This window comes from Camelina sativa, chromosome 10, assembly GCF_030686135.1.
Source record: "Camelina sativa cultivar CO46 ecotype springtype chromosome 10, ASM3068613v1".
NCBI classification, from domain to species: Eukaryota; Viridiplantae; Streptophyta; class Magnoliopsida; order Brassicales; family Brassicaceae; genus Camelina; species Camelina sativa.
The window spans coordinates 538,506-555,496 of NC_141889.1; the positions used below are offsets into that span (position 1 = coordinate 538,506).

General features: G+C 36.1%; 2 protein-coding genes and 1 long non-coding RNA gene across 3 annotated transcripts; 2 read left to right on the plus strand and 1 right to left on the minus strand.

Moving 5' to 3' along the window:
• The first annotated feature begins 885 nt into the window (after nt 1-885).
• On the plus strand, nt 886-3,704 carry LOC104716219 (UDP-rhamnose/UDP-galactose transporter 4). Its single transcript, XM_010433607.3, has 6 exons — nt 886-1,306; nt 1,703-1,866; nt 1,961-2,145; nt 2,227-2,427; nt 2,592-2,753; nt 2,984-3,704. The coding sequence occupies exons 2-6, from the start codon at nt 1,737-1,739 to the stop codon at nt 3,302-3,304; spliced, it is 999 nt and encodes a 332-aa protein (XP_010431909.1). The 5' UTR covers nt 886-1,306; nt 1,703-1,736; the 3' UTR covers nt 3,305-3,704.
• A 6,091-nt stretch (nt 3,705-9,795) lies between these two features.
• LOC104716220 (uncharacterized) lies at nt 9,796-10,542 on the minus strand. The gene is made up of 2 exons (XR_755981.3): nt 10,322-10,542; nt 9,796-10,035 (listed from the first exon to the last, which is right to left on the minus strand). It is a non-coding gene; the product is annotated as an uncharacterized LOC104716220 (long non-coding RNA).
• A 919-nt stretch (nt 10,543-11,461) lies between these two features.
• LOC104716222 (protein BRASSINOSTEROID INSENSITIVE 1) lies at nt 11,462-15,782 on the plus strand. Its single transcript, XM_010433609.3, has one exon. The coding sequence runs from the start codon at nt 11,861-11,863 to the stop codon at nt 15,446-15,448; it is 3,588 nt and encodes a 1,195-aa protein (XP_010431911.1). The 5' UTR covers nt 11,462-11,860; the 3' UTR covers nt 15,449-15,782.
• The last annotated feature ends 1,209 nt before the right edge of the window (nt 15,783-16,991 follow it).

Consider the following 16,991-nt stretch of genomic DNA (forward strand, 5'->3'; position numbering starts at 1 on the left):
ATCTCCCATACTCTTACCACTTTTCCAGATTCTCTCCTTTCTTTTTTTTTTTCTTTTTTTTTTCCTTAAAAGTTAAAACATCGTAACATCAATGTTTTACTATGCCAAATAATTACAGTATTGGTTTAATTTATAAATACCCAATATACGAACCAACAAGCGACTATACTCGGGATGTATTGCTGAGTACGAAGAAACGACTCCGACAACTTTGACAATAAAACAATAAACGACCAACCATGAGACAGTAACATGGTCAAAAACAACTTCCGAGAAACAGAATGAAGGTTGTACTAGTTGTATGATTGATTATAAACAATAAGTTGTTGTATGTATCTTGTGTGTTTTTTTGGCAGTTGTGATATGACGTTGTTAACTGTCCTGTCAAGGTCATATAACTCATGTGGCATGTTTTTCTGTCAAGAGGCCATGTATAAGCACGACTGAAACTGTATTTTATAAGTAAAACTGACCTTAACAAAGAAAAATTTGGTATGAAATATGAATGTTAAGTTTTACCCTGACAAATTAAATCACACAAAACCAAAAAAAAATATATATATAAAAATTGTAAAAATATATAAAAAAGTTTAGTTTGAAAAATTCAACAGAAACGCACGTTAAAGTTTTGCATATTGTTTTTTTCTTCTCAATATTGAAAGACGTTTTGACGCTCTAACAAATATTCGACTGGTGTTACATAGCCACGAAACATAGGAGTTAGATCCAACATTCATAAAATAAAGAGAAATATACAATAAGAATAATTGAAAAAAAAAAAAAAAAGGAATTCAGATTACATGTTAATTTATTTCCCCATTTAGATCTAAGTTTAGTTGGGCCCTCACACTAACCCATCCGAAGTACAAGAGTTTTGGATTATTTAATCAAAAATAAAGAAATAAACTGAGTCACAAAACAAAACAAAAAAAAATGAAATCTTTTGTAAGAAAGTTTTGAAGAAATTGAGGGAAAATAATAAATATTTTTTTTTTTTTTAAAAGAGAGAAAAGATTCTTCACCATGGCGTCGCTTTTAAATGGCAAGAAGGGAGACTCTCAGAGGAAAGTCTATAACTGAAAATAATTTTTTAAAAATAATAAAATAAAAAAAAACGGAAGAGAGAAAAAAAAAATAATAATATCACTCGAAATTCAATAGTTTGTTTCTCTCTTTCAATTTCATGTTGAATTAGCCCTTTGGGTAGACTTCTTCGTCTTCTTCCTCCGTCCGCGTCGCCGTAAGACGCCGCCTCGGCAGTATCTGTAACCGCCGGTGGTGCTCGTCTTCTTCTCTCCGCCATCTGGTAAATTCATTTCTCAGTTTTTTACTTCAATATACCTTTTCAAAAAACCTTGTTTGGTTTATTAGTTAGTTCTTCTGATAAGTCCCTAATTCCCAAATTTCTGGATTGAAAATTCATTGTATGTGGTCGTATCAGAGTACTGGATCTGATTTGTAAATTTTAGAGTAAGAGCTATCGATTCCTTTGGGATTTCCATTTTCTTCTTCTGGATCTAAAACCACCATTTTTTTCTAGATCGTGGAAGCTCGATCCAAAAAAAAACAGCTTAAAAGTTCGGATTCGTCTTTTTCCGATGAAAATATTTCAATTGCGATTGCCATGGATTGATCATTAAGATCTATAGATCCTCAATGAGTTTGTTTAGGTAGCTCTAATGTGAAGATTTGAAATCTGCAGAGATCTGGAGATTGAACATAAACAACATAAAAGGATGACAGCAACAAGCAAGACGGATCAAAAAGCGGCATTAGACATTGCCTCATGGCTATTCAATGTCGTTACTTCCGTTGGAATCATCCTCGTTAACAAAGCTCTAATGGCTACTTATGGTTTTAGTTTCGGTCAGTCTTCTTCTTCCCCTTAGTCAACGCTGTTGTTGACTTGTTTCCATAAGACACTGATCTGATTTGTTTTCTAAATCTCTTTTACAAACAGCTACTACATTAACCGGTTTGCATTTCGGAACAACCACATTGTTGACCACTTTCTTGACTTGGCTTGGCTATATCCAACCTTCTCAGCTTCCTTGGCCTGATCTTTTGAAATTCGTTTTGTTCGCTAACTTCTCTATTGTTGGCATGAACGTTAGTCTCATGTGGAATTCTGTTGGTTTCTACCAGGTCTGTCCTTTTCTCTCTCTCTCTCTCTATTGCGTGTTTCCTTTCTTTTTACGGAAGATGACTGTAGGTGGGATTTTGCAGATTGCGAAGCTGAGTATGATCCCGGTTTCTTGTCTTCTTGAAGTTGTTCTTGACAATGTCAGGTATTCTAGAGATACAAAGCTCAGCATTTTGTTAGTTCTTGCTGGTGTTGCCGTCTGTACTGTCACCGATGTTAGTGTTAATTTCAACGGATTTCTCGCTGCCGCTATTGCTGTCTGGAGCACCGCCCTTCAGCAATACGTAAGTCTAGCTATATTATTATATCTCATATGCCTCGAGATCTTTCTTCGTCAAATCCACCCTACCAATATGTTGTTTATCATCCGGGATTTAGCTTGTAAACCGAAATTGAAATCTGAAGTCTTAATAATTGTTACTTCATATATATTTTTTATTTTTTGCAGTATGTACATTATCTACAGCGGAAATATTCGCTCGGTTCTTTCAATTTACTGGCACATACTGCTCCAGTACAAGCTGCATCATTGTTGTTGGTCGGACCATTTCTAGACTACTGGCTAACTAACCAGAGAGTGGATGCATTCAACTTTTCATTTGTTTCTCTGGTAAAGTTTCTCCTCTCTTTCTTTATAAAAAGTCTTCTATGATCCAAAACAGAGAGATGAGGTGGTTGGAACATAGTGGTACTGTAGTAGTCATACCAAGTTTGCATTTTGTTCAATTTTCAAGAACTGATGATAACCAACCAGTTGTAGGCTCTTAATTATTATACTCTGTTTGATTTGTCTTCTTACCTAAGCTTAATTTATCTAACCCTGTTTATTTTTGGGGGCAGTTCTTCTTGATACTTTCGTGCAGTATCGCGGTGGGGACCAATCTCAGCCAATTCATCTGTATCGGAAGATTCACGGCGGTGTCTTTCCAAGTACTTGGTCACATGAAGACAATTCTGGTTTTGGTTTTGGGATTCACTTTCTTCGGCAAGGAAGGTTTAAACATACAAGTAGTACTTGGAATGCTCATTGCCATCCTTGGTATGATCTGGTACGGTAATGTATCTTCTAAACCGGGCGGTAAAGAGCGTCGTAGCCTCTCTATTCCCATAACCAAGTCACAGAAACTATCTGAAACAACCGAATCTGATGAGAAGGTGTAGTAGAGAAGAAAGAAAGAAATGATCGCATTGACATAGAAACAAAAACAAGAAACTCAGATACAAAACAGGTAGAGTATCAAATTGGATATTTTATAAACAAAAAAAAAAAAATCAATGTGTTTAAATTATTTAATCTTCAGAACTATAATTTTACAGAGCCTTTTTTTTGGTTTTTGTGCACTATTTATATTTTGGTTAATCTTTTCTTTTTGGCCTTGGCATTGTGCAATATTTTTTTTTTTGCCTAATTTCTCATAAAAGAAATCATCCACCCATACGACTGATAATAAAATCTCAATTTTATAAAATTTTGTCCTTTTATGATTTATTACTGTGACCTGCAATATATCAACTTTTGTAGGTATTTATATTCGTAACGTAAATATTTATTCTGTGGGTCCATGAGGTTTCTTTTTATTTTTACATACAGTCAGTACTAAAAGAAATATCTGCATTCAAAAATGAAGGGAATTATATAAACAATGGTTACTTGAATGCTATATATCTATAGCATTTAATGTTTGGAGATATCATAGTCTTTACGTAATCTTAATTCTTAACTTTGACAATGTCATCAACCCATATAAATCAATCTCTATTATGAATTATCTCAAAGCACATGGACTCACCCCCGTTGATCGCCGGGTTTTAAGGGTTTTATTTAAAATGAAATAATAATTCATTCTTCTTTCTTAATATATGACGTCCCTTTTTTAAAAGAAACGGGGGGATGCACACGTGTAAAGCTCAGTGTTGAAGAGGTCGTTGCGTGTGGGAGATAACCGAAACGGGAAAGTATTAACGCCCGAAAACAACAGCGTCCTTGCTCTTGCTTTTGCTTACGTGTGGGGTGTTGTTAAAAACGGGATCCTCTCCCCCTCGCACGTGCGTCTGTTATTTCTTGACGTTTGATTTGTTTGTTTTGAAGGAAGGACAGAGAATGTGCTACACTTGTATATTAATATTTTTGAAGTACTGTTTTATACTTTTTGATTTTACTTTTTTTTTTTTTACAATATTAATCCATAAAATAATTTTATGAATAACATTGGAGGGAAACTTAAATACTAAACTTTCTTAAATTGCCTAGCATTTGTTATATTTATTGCCAAATAATCTTAACAACATGTATACATTATGATTTTTCCAAAAACAACTTTACCCATTAAAGTTTTAACCCATTAAATCTTAAAAGCTATTTTTATGGATACTAGAATATATCAAATTTAAATGATATACAACATTTAACTATCTATATATACACAATGATATACAAATTTATCTATTTATATATGTAGATGCTAGACCGAAAATCTAATTTTATAATGATTAGAAAACCAATATTCATAAATATTTAACTTTAGCAAGAGGACATATATTTAATTCAGTATATATTTTATTTAGAAATTGAATATCTATACATACATGATGGTTTGAATTAACATTAGTATAAATATAAAATATTATTACTTCGGTCTTGAAACACGGGTTAAATCCTCATTTAATTATTTGGTCAATACTACTAATATTAGAGTATGAGAAATATTAAATCAGATAATTTAACTAAAACTTTGTAAAACAATTAAATCATTGGTAACATTGTGACTTAAATGAGACAATAGCTTATAAATTATATACTTATGTATTTAATTCCTTTATTATTGTTTTAATAATTAACAATCCAATCAAAATTAATGAAACAAAACAAACTAAATATTTATTTTTTAAAAAAATTGTTCTGCGGTGGAGTGTGGATTAAAATCTAGTTATTTTTATAATTCCTGTTATTGGATGGGAAGCCCACACGAATTATCCCATTGTGATGTTAAACTACTACTCAATTCGATTACTATATAAAACTATAGTAGATCTCTATTGACCAAAAAAAGACCTTTTAAATTTCCAAGTACAGGAAGTATTTATTTTCTTCGTATTTTCATAATTGTAGTTTGAATTATCTTATACTACTATTTAACTAACTTAACATAGCAATAGGCAATGACCAATTGCTAAATCCAGCTAAAAAAATACAATGATTTAAATATGTTAATTTTTCTAATTATACGTCGACTAAAATATTATATATATAGTTCGTTTAATGCATCGCTGCCTTGTTAGACCTACAACGTGGGTCCTTTGTGGGGTTTATTTGTGGGTTGTTATTTATACAATGTAATAAAAAAAGAAAACTAAATTATATAACAAAAGCAGATAGAGCGTAACTACATAGTTTTGATTAATACGACCAGCTTAAGAGATAAGGATTTTGAAGATTATACGTGCAAAACAAACGTGATTCGCCCTATTTTAAATAGCTAGGTTGCAGAATTCCCCACGTTCTCTATATATATGGTAATGAAATGGTTGCTAGAACTTAATTAACACATTTAAATATAAAAAAAACTTAATTAAAACAGATTCTGTGATCTGATCTAAAGAACTATAAGACCGTCCTGATCATCATTATGTTGCATTAAAACTTAAACTTATAATTTTGAAATTAGGTTAAAAGTATAACTTTGTAATATATTTAATTTGGATTTTCAATAATTATACAAGATATCTATTTAGCACGTTTTCACGTAAAAAATTACAAAAAAACACTAAAATTATATTGATGCTAATTTTTCCTAAATACGATTTAAAATAATAAATAATTAAGCCAGCTATTTAGAATAAGAATGGCGGTCAAAGGCTATGATGTTAATGCTAGTAATAATCATATCATAGAACAGATAAAATATTCATTATTTGGGCTTGTACGGCCATTTCATTACTACAATGATTGATCAATAATTTTTATATATCGGTCCAATTACAACTGCAGATATACGATGTATTGAGGAAAGAGTATGTTTTATTATTGTTAACCATCATTACAAATATTATCAGGATGTTATGACATTATTGTATGATTTACCACACTATATAGACTCACGCATTTGTCGTGGACAATTTGTTCTTTTTTTCTTTCTTATTTATATACGTTATATCAAAATATCCGTAAATAATAATGTATTTTTATTTTTCCCTCATTTTTGATATCCAGCTCTATTCAAAATATGACTAATAATTATTCCCTATCATTCTTCTTTCGATGAGCACACAAAATAGTGGAAGGAAAACACACTTGAAAAACTTATTTTTCTTTCACCTTTTTTGAATATTCTTAATCATGTGTGGAAGACTCGAAGTGATCTCGCAAGACACCACATGCACTAGTCACCAGTATTTCAATAACTCTTGATCGTCTCTCATCTTGCGTAAAAAAAAAAAAATTGGAGTCTCTTACTTATATGATCATTTTGGAGTTAACACAACCGAAAAAAATATTCAAAATTCTATAGAAAACAATAACTGAATATTTGTTGTACAAGCAAAAAGCGAGGAGAAAAAAAAAAAAAAGGTAGAGCAGAGAGATGGCCGCATAAAGCCACCTGCTTATCGCCCACTTGCACTGAATTGTCTCATAACTTTGCAATTCGTTCTTATTATTGTTGTTGTTGTTGTCTAATCAACCACCACTCATTAGCTCGCCCACACAACTATTTGGATTTAGCTTTTAGTTCATTTGATTTTAATTATTATTTTACAAAAGATATTTTGTATTGGGAAAGGGAATTGAAAGCATGTAAAAATCATGGTAATATAAAACTTGTGGACTACCATTTTAGAATACATTTTGTTTAGCTCGTGATCTACTAATCGGTAAGTATATTTTAATTCCGTTTTAGTTTGACAAGGGAAGTATTGTATACGAATAATAAAACATGTATATACAATTTAATTGTATACCGAATTTCAACAGGCTTCTCATATTACAAACAATATTACAACCTTGTTAAAAAACAAAAGACGAAAATCCAAAATTAAAAGATATTTAAAGCTGAAAATGTTCAAATAATTAGGAACAAACAAATATGCGATGTTTCGAGTTGTCACGGGTTTCAGGAGTATCTGGAAACCATTAAAAGTACTCGCATAAAGCTGGCTTTTAAATTAATTTCAAGACAAAAATCATACTATATTTAATTAATATTTTTAAAAATAATATGCATCAGTAGTTCAGTACTGTGGAAAAAAAACTAAACCAGTTAAAAAACATTTTCGAGAACGCATTCAAAAATATTAGTACTACTGTACTAGTATTGTTTGATGAATTAAACTAACATAAATTTGTAATTAATGAGAAAGTAAGTGTACGATGCATAAATAACGAAGAAAAAACCAGAAGTTGGGGAAAGAGAGAGGTGATGGTCAAAAGACGACATATCAACGTGTGAAATGAAGACACGTCATCAACCTGGACATGAGCACGTGTAGTTTCTCAGCTCTGTGGGGAACCACAACTACACTGATCATCTTTCAAACGATTATTTGTTCCATTTTATGTTTTGCTGATTTCTTTTTTTTTTTTTTGGTTTGTTTTATTTTGAAAATTCATTTTTCATTTTTATTAATTGTAAATAAATAGATTGAAAGAAAGAGATGAAAGCCCATCAGGAGTAGGGCCCATTAGGGAAATTATCGTCAAGTGGGTCCCATATACTTCGGTAAAAATAATCAGCTGACTGTCGCCGAGTCAGTATTTTCCTTTTTCTCCTTTTTTTTTTTTGACAAATTCTTTATTGCATTTTTTACTTCGGTCACTAAAACTTTGTATTAACAAAAATAATAATTCAGTAAATACAGTCAATTCATGAGTAGTTTGAAATTCCAAATTTGTAATTTGACTTAATCGTGATAAACTATTAATACATTTTATAAAAATATTTCACTCTACCAATAGCAGGAAAGAAAAAGAATGAGGTACATGTGTCAGTAGTTAAAAATAAAAAACAGGAATTTGTCAGTAAAAAAAAAATTACAAGTAAAAGAAAAAAAGAAGCAGAGAGGATTTTGTTACAGGGTGGTAAATAACTCCTAGAGAGCAACCGAATGACTTATTTTACCCTTTATTAGGTCCCACGAACAATAATACAAAGGGAAGGGTAGCTTGGTATTTGCAGCATAGAGGAAGTGCAACTTCGTCACTCAAGATTTACTGTTAGATACGGTTTTTTGCTTCTTCACTAGATTCATTTACACCGTAGAAGAAGAAAATAGCAAATTTACCAGGTTCAATCCTGACCGTTGAGATGTCATCAATGGCTGGGATTGGTTTCATCAGACCGTTTGGGGGTCCATCTCGTACAGTGTACTACTACCCACACTCCTCCCCTAACATTTACGAACGTCTGTGTTAGTCACCACTTAAGAATTTTAGATAGACCACGCATTCACACCAATCACACTCTACCTCCATGAGCGCGTGTTACACAGGTCGTAGTTGTGGCTCATTGTACCCCAACGACGCCGTTTTCACGTTCGGGTGTGTCTGACGCGCGAAGAGTTAGCGTTTGGACGTTTTGTCACACGAGCGCTTATAAATCAGTGTGGGGAGAGGACAGTTTCGTCCCTTTTTTGAAGATAGAATCATTGCACTCTTGGCGTTTTGCTGGACTATGGTGACATTATAGGAATACAATCTTCTATTATGAGATATATATACGATATTAATACATCACTAAACATTACTTTTTTTTTTCATTCAGTTTGTAAATGTGTACAAATTTTTTTCATCTCATATCAGGTCGTTTTTTTTTTGTTCACTGTACTTATACAATCTTTCCAAAAAATAGCGTTACAGTTGCAATAGATAGTTACGTACACATATGTCATTCTCTATAATTTTAAGGGCGTATCGTAGTATTCGTTCACCGCTAATATACATCTCAATCATTGAAATATACTATAGTATTGCTAAAGTTTTGTATCTATCACACAAAGAGTATCATTTTCATATATCTATAAAGAATATTGTCTTATTTGTTAATTATATCACCATGTATGCACGTAGACTTTTGTACGTAATTACGAAAATATCTATAAAACTGCGGCAAAGGAGAAAAATAATAATAATAGAAAAAGGCTTGAGTTTGGTCTATCCGTCTATGTAACCACCAGAGAAAAAGAAAGCAGTCTAAAAGTATAAAAGAGAGAAAGATTAATCAATTAGTGGGGAAATATTTACGAAAACTAATAATACAAGTCTGGTTATAACAAAATTAATGATTATTTAAAAAGAGATGGAATCTGCCATTAATTGACACTCATGTCCCAATCGTCGCTCACACGTACGCTCGTTTTTTCTTTCTTTCTCTTTTGTAAAAAAGCTAGAGAGACAACAATCTCTCCTCCCACTTTTTTTTTTCTTCCATACAGATGAAATCCTGGGCGTTCGGCAAAAACGGGTTGTTCGGGTTGGGTTGTTCGGTTTTCTATAAATTCGGTTTTCTAAAATTTTCACCGAATAGAACTGAAATTGAATTTGGTTCAGTTGGTTTGGTACTCGGGTTAATCGGGTCGGTTATAGGATTTTCAATCAATTCCGAATTGAAATCGATTTTTTCTAATTCGGTTAATTTAAACCGAATAAATAAAAAAAAAACTAGATAATGGGCTTAATTCAATACAAATTTACAAACAACTAAAGTAACGGACCTAAACAGATAACCAGCCCATTAACAACTAAACCAATCTGAAAACAATTGCAAAGCCTAAATGTCAGGTCCACTAAACATTAGGGTTTTCGAGACATGGTGTGGTGCTGTTGTGGCGGCGAGTTGTGGTTGCGGTGCGATGGTGATCTAAGACGGTGAAGATTGCAGTTTTGGGCGTCCATTTTTCACCTACCATCATTGAAACCACATGAAAATTGATTACATAAACCAGTAAAAATAAAATCATCAAACAACAAAGAACAACAGTTAAGTCTTACAAAGATGAGGAACACAAACACAACACTAGCACCCTAAACAAAGGAAAATCTAAACAAATAATAGATAATCTCTGATTTTGAAGTTGAAAATCTAATTCTAAAATTCTTTAAATTGAGTTTGAAGTTATCAATACATAGAAAGAGCTTAAAGAGGAAAGAATCAAATGTAGAATTAAGGAGAAAGAAGAAGAGCTTACCCCTTAAGAAATTTATGGTTATGGATTGAATCTTTGTGAAAAGGCTCTTTTCTTAACCATGCTTGAGATTTGAGAGAATGAAAGAGGATGTTGAAGATGATGAATTATTGTAGGGAAAGAGATGTGTTGATGATTATTGATTACATCGGAGGAAAGAAGAAGAAGATGAATGGTGGATCGAGTTTCCAAGCGGCAGCCAAAGAAGAAGAACAAAACAAATTAGGGTTGTGACTAATTATTAGCCTTATATATGGCTGCAAAATCTCGATTTGAAGGAAACCGATTGGTTCCGATTACCGAACCAAACCGAACCGAAATCTGAAATTTCAAATAAATTTTACCAAATGGTTATCTTTACTTTCTTCGGTTTACGCCGATAACCGAAAATATCAGAATGTCCGGTTCGGTTTGATCGGGTTTGGCCGAATGCCCAGGATGGGATGAAGTGCGAGTGAACAAGAGACGAGTGTTGTTAATGTGATATGTTTGTGGTTGGTGTGAATTTCATGTAAATACTATTTATAATTTACCTAAAACATTAATAGTAAATTTCAACTCCTTTTCTAACCATCACATTCAATGCCCAAAATCTTGTTTTATATGAGTATCATTATAAAGGGAATTTAGATTCTTATACTATGTTCCATTTCTACTGAACTACTTAACCATTAGTCCATAAATGTTCAAAAATTAGTTAGTTGCTGGCATCTTTATATCAGAATTAAAAGTTTTTGCATATTGGGTGACAGTGAGTGCATACGGCAATAATTCACCGATCAAGATCTCCCTCCAACCAAGTAAGAAGGACAATAAAATAAAAGTGATTTATCTTGAAAAATCGGTAGTTTTTTTTACATATTACAAATCAGATAAGAGTTGTACTTTTAAAATATGAGAAGATACAGCTAGTTGGGGTTAATTATACTAGTATACAAATAATTCAACAAAGTCTATGACGAATTTTAAAAGTGTAAGTAGGATTATATAGCTTGTGGAAGACTTGATCCCATCCCTAATCTCACGTTAATTAAAACACCTCGCATGTACAGACAAATACCTCATTTCTTTAACTTAAAACTTAATAGTATTAAAACAACGCTTTGAGATTAAGGATTTTGTGATGCTATTATATTATACATATATCTTGTATCCTCTTGCATTAATTAAATTGTTTTTGTAAACACATACAATAATTAAAAGTAGTATTATTTGTTTGTATCTGTAATCGAAATTGAAAATTAATAGTATATTTTTTTTATAATAATAATAATAATCAGAAGAAGAGGTAACATGGCATGTGAGTGCACAGCTGTGACCACTCTTCCCTTCACCATTTGATAAATACCTTCTTCCATCTTCCTGCTTCTGTCTTTTGACTCTCTCCTCTCTCTCTCCTCTCTTTAAGCTTTTCTAAATCTCTCTCTCTCTCTCGCGAACTTCCACTTCCCATCTCTAATGGTGGAACCAAAACCCTAGATCCCCCCTCCCCCTTTCATCTTCTCTACTTCAACACCTTTCTCTCTAAAAAAAAATCTGAGAATGAAGACTTTTCCAAGCTTCTTTCTCTCTGTAACAACTCTCTTCTTCTTCTCCTTCTTCTCTCTTTCATTTCAAGCCTCACCATCTCAGTCTTTGTACAGAGAAATCCATCAGCTTATAAGCTTCAAAAACGTTCTTCCTGACAAGAATCTTCTCCCAGACTGGTCTTCCAACAAAAACCCGTGTACTTTCGATGGCGTCACTTGCAGAGACGACAAAGTTACTTCGATTGATCTCAGTTCAAAGGCTCTCAACGTCGGATTCAGTGCCGTGGCTTCATCACTCATGTCTCTCACTGGATTAGAGTCTCTGTTTCTCTCAAACACACACATCAACGGCTCCATCACTGGCTTCAAATGCTCTGCTTCTTTGACCAGTTTGGATCTATCAAGAAACTCTCTTTCGGGTCCTGTAACGACTCTAACAAGCCTTTCTTCTTGCTCTGGCTTGAAATATCTCAACGTCTCCTCGAACACACTCGATTTCCCCGGGAAAGTTTCAGGTGGGTTGAAGCTAAACAGCTTGGAAGTTCTGGATCTTTCTTCGAATTCACTCTCCGGAGCCAACGTCGTCGGTTGGGTTCTCTCCGATGGGTGTGGAGAGTTGAAACACTTTGCGATTAGCGGAAACAAAATCAGTGGTGACGTTGATGTCTCTCGTTGCTTGAATCTCGAGTTTCTCGATGTCTCTTCCAACAATTTCTCAACTGGGATCCCTTTCCTCGGAGATTGCTCTGCTCTCCAACATCTCGACATCTCCGGCAACAAATTGTCCGGCGATTTCTCTCGTGCTATCTCTACTTGCACGGAGCTCAAGTCGTTGAACGTCTCCGGCAACCAATTCGCCGGACCAATCCCTTCGCTACCGCTCAAAAGCCTCCAGTACCTCTCTCTGGCTGAGAACAAATTCACCGGCGAGATCCCTGAGTTTCTCTCCGGCGCGTGTGATACACTCACTGGACTCGATCTCTCTGGAAACGATTTCCACGGTACGGTTCCTCCGTTCTTCGGTTCTTGTCCACTTCTGGAGTCACTCGTCTTGTCGAGTAACAACTTCTCCGGCGATTTACCGATGGATACGTTGCTGAAGATGAGAGGACTCAAAGTACTCGATCTGTCCTTCAACCAGTTCTCAGGCGAATTACCGGAGTCTCTGACGAATCTGTCCGCTTCGTTGCGAACGCTAGATCTCAGCTCCAACAATTTCTCCGGCTCGATTCTTCCTAATCTTTGCCGGAACCCTAAAAGCACTCTCCAGGAGCTTTACCTTCAGAACAATGGCTTCACCGGGAAGATCCCACCGACATTAAGCAACTGTTCCGAGCTCGTTTCGCTTCATCTAAGCTTCAATTACCTCTCAGGGACAATCCCGTCGAGCTTAGGCTCTCTACTGAAGCTTCGAGATCTGAAGCTATGGTTGAATATGTTAGAAGGAGAGATCCCTCAGGAGCTCATGAATGTGAAGTCGTTAGAGACTCTCATCCTCGACTTCAACGACTTAACCGGTGAAATCCCTTCCGGTTTAAGTAACTGTACCAATCTGAACTGGATTTCTTTGTCGAATAACCGATTAACCGGTCAAATCCCAAAGTGGATCGGCCGGTTAGAGAATCTCGCCATCCTCAAGCTAAGCAACAATTCCTTCTACGGGAACATACCGGCTGAGCTCGGTGACTGCAGAAGCTTAATCTGGCTCGATCTCAACACCAATTCCTTCAACGGAACCATCCCTGCTGAGATGTTCAAACAATCCGGTAAAATCGCTGCCAATTTCATCGCCGGGAAGAGGTATGTTTACATCAAAAACGATGGGATGAAGAAAGAGTGTCACGGAGCTGGTAATTTGCTTGAGTTTCAAGGAATTAGACCGGAGCAGCTTAACCGGGTTTCGACTAGGAACCCTTGTAATTTCACCAGAGTGTATGGGGGTCACACTTCGCCGACGTTTGATAACAACGGTTCGATGATGTTTCTGGATATGTCTTATAACAAGTTGTCTGGTTACATACCTAAGGAGATTGGTTCGATGCCTTATCTGTTTATTCTCAATTTGGGTCATAATTTTATATCCGGTTCGATTCCTGACGAGGTAGGTGATCTCAGAGGTTTAAACATTCTTGATCTTTCAAGCAATAATCTCGATGGGAGGATCCCTCCGGCTATGTCAGCGCTTACTATGCTTACGGAGATTGATTTGTCCAACAATAATTTATCTGGTCCGATTCCTGAGATGGGTCAGTTCGAGACTTTTCCACCGGCTAAGTTCTATAACAATTCTGGTCTCTGTGGTTATCCGCTTCCGCGGTGTGATCCTGCAAACGCAGAAGGGTATGCACACCATCAGAGATCTCATGGAAGGAGAACGACGTCTCTTGCGGGTAGTGTGGCGATGGGGTTGTTGTTCTCTTTTGTGTGTATATTCGGGTTGATACTTGTTGGTAGAGAGATGAGGAAGAGACGGAGAAAGAAAGAGGCTGAGTTGGAGATGTACGCTGAAGGGAATGGTAACTCTGGTGATAGAACCGCTAACAACACGAATTGGAAGCTGACTGGTGTGAAAGAAGCCTTGAGTATCAATCTTGCTGCTTTCGAGAAGCCGTTGAGGAAACTCACGTTTGCTGATCTTCTTCAGGCTACAAACGGTTTCCATAACGATAGTCTGATTGGATCAGGTGGGTTTGGAGATGTTTACAAAGCGATTTTGAAAGATGGAAGCGCGGTGGCTATCAAGAAACTTATTCACGTTAGCGGTCAAGGTGACAGAGAGTTCATGGCTGAGATGGAAACGATTGGAAAGATCAAACATAGAAACCTCGTTCCGCTTCTTGGTTACTGCAAGGTTGGAGACGAGCGGCTTCTTGTGTATGAGTTCATGAAGTATGGAAGTTTGGAAGATGTTTTGCACGACCCCAAGAAAGCTGGTGTGAAACTAAACTGGTCCACACGGCGGAAGATCGCAATTGGATCAGCTAGAGGACTTGCTTTTCTTCACCATAACTGCAGTCCTCATATCATCCACAGAGACATGAAATCTAGCAATGTGTTGCTTGACGAAAACTTGGAAGCTAGGGTTTCAGATTTCGGCATGGCAAGGCTGATGAGCGCGATGGATACTCATTTAAGCGTCAGTACGTTAGCGGGTACACCGGGTTACGTACCTCCCGAGTATTACCAAAGTTTCAGGTGTTCAACAAAAGGAGACGTCTACAGTTACGGTGTGGTCTTACTCGAGCTACTCACGGGTAAAAGACCGACAGATTCACCGGATTTCGGAGATAATAACCTTGTCGGATGGGTGAAACAGCATGCGAAACTGCGGATAAGCGACGTGTTTGATCCGGAGCTAATGAAGGAAGATCCAGCGCTAGAGATCGAGCTTTTACAGCATTTAAAAGTTGCGGTTGCGTGTTTGGATGATCGGGCGTGGAGACGACCGACAATGGTACAAGTCATGGCGATGTTTAAGGAGATACAAGCAGGGTCAGGGTTAGATTCGCAGTCGACGATCGGATCAGTAGAGGATGGAGGATTCAGTACAATAGAGATGGTTGATATGAGTATAAAAGAAGTTCCTGAAGGGAAATTATGAAAAGTTAGAAACAGCAGATTCTTTTGAACATCAATCAAATCTAAAAGGGTCAGTCCGATTTTCCTTGGGTCTATTTTTTGTTGTATTTTTCTACTATATTCTAAAAAATGTATGTATGTATCTATGTTATTTTTTTTTATACATAAGATGGGGATGTTCTTTTCTTTTCTTTTTTTTGGGGTTCGGTCGAATTGGGGGGGGATAGAGATGGAGAAGAGAACTGAGTAATAACTTTGTTAAGAATATGTAAATATACAGTCTTTTTTGTTTTGTTTGGTGAGGGGAATTTGTAATGTTTTTGTAGTTCCATGGAAATTTCTACGTTGCTGACGAATTGAATTTTTTCCTCCGAGTTCTTTCTTGCTATACAGTAGGAAATTCATAATATGAAATGAATCATGAAAAAGGGAGTCATACTAGTATTAAGTTATGTCTGTGCATTAAATATGGACTGATCATGTCCATGTAAATGCACGTGACCTATTATTTCGTTATTGTCGGAATTAATTTGGGGAATTCTCAGTGTGCACGGGAACGGGAAAGTGAGAATAGATGACAAACAAAGAGAAGCCAAAGATCGGGAGAGAGAGAAAAGAGAGAGAAAAAAGAGAGAGGGTTGCCGTCGGTTCGTTAGATCTACTTCTCCGGTTGCTTTTCCGGCGTCGGAGAGGGCTCCGTCCATTAGTTTTTTTTCTTCTTTGTAGTCTCGTTTGCTGTCTACTCCCGCTCCTTGTCTTCCTTTTGCGTTGGTTGGGTGCCTCTCGACGGTGGTGGTTCCGGTGTTATCTTGGCGCGTGAAGTGAAGTTCCGTCCGGTGGTAGTTGCTGGTGAAGGCTCTGGTGCGACGTTGGCAGATAGCGTCGATTCTATGGCCAAATCTGGCGGATCTGGGTTGGCGGCTTTGCTTGCTGTTTTGTCTCCGGCAGTTTGTTGGCTTCGGTGAGCAATGAGGGATGAAGCTACTCTTTGACGAGCTTCAGCGGTCGGGTTTGGGTTCTTCAGATCTTACCTCTCATTCCAGCCACGGCGGTGTCAAGAAGTAAGGAGCGGCGTCGTTTAGTTTTCAGTCAGGCCAAGGTGTGTGCCTCGAAACATGGCGGAAGTGATATAGCTCTTCGATCTTGCATTGTGAGGTGATGATTTGCTATCATGTGCTCCAATTTTAATCTTTAGAAGATTAGCATGGTTATTAAATGGTTAGTTCGGAGAAGCATCTATTTCGCCGGTTTAGCTACATGACTCTTGGTCGGGTCAGTCGGATTTATTGTCCGTTTTTAGGTTCAAGACCGGAACAATAAAAGCCTGAGAGACCAAGCTCTTCTGATGATGCGCCTTTGGGTGTTGAAGCTATTGGGACAAGTTCTTCATATCGATCATGAGGTTCTCATAGCTGGGATTTGATTTTTTCTCAGTTTAGTTTTTGGTCTTCTCTGTGTTAGTATTTGTTTTCATGTCATTAGGTTAATTTAGGTGGTTTAAGAGATGATTTCACTCCGAGTTGTGGTTTGTTGTCTATCTCGTTGTGGTTAAAAAATGCAATGAT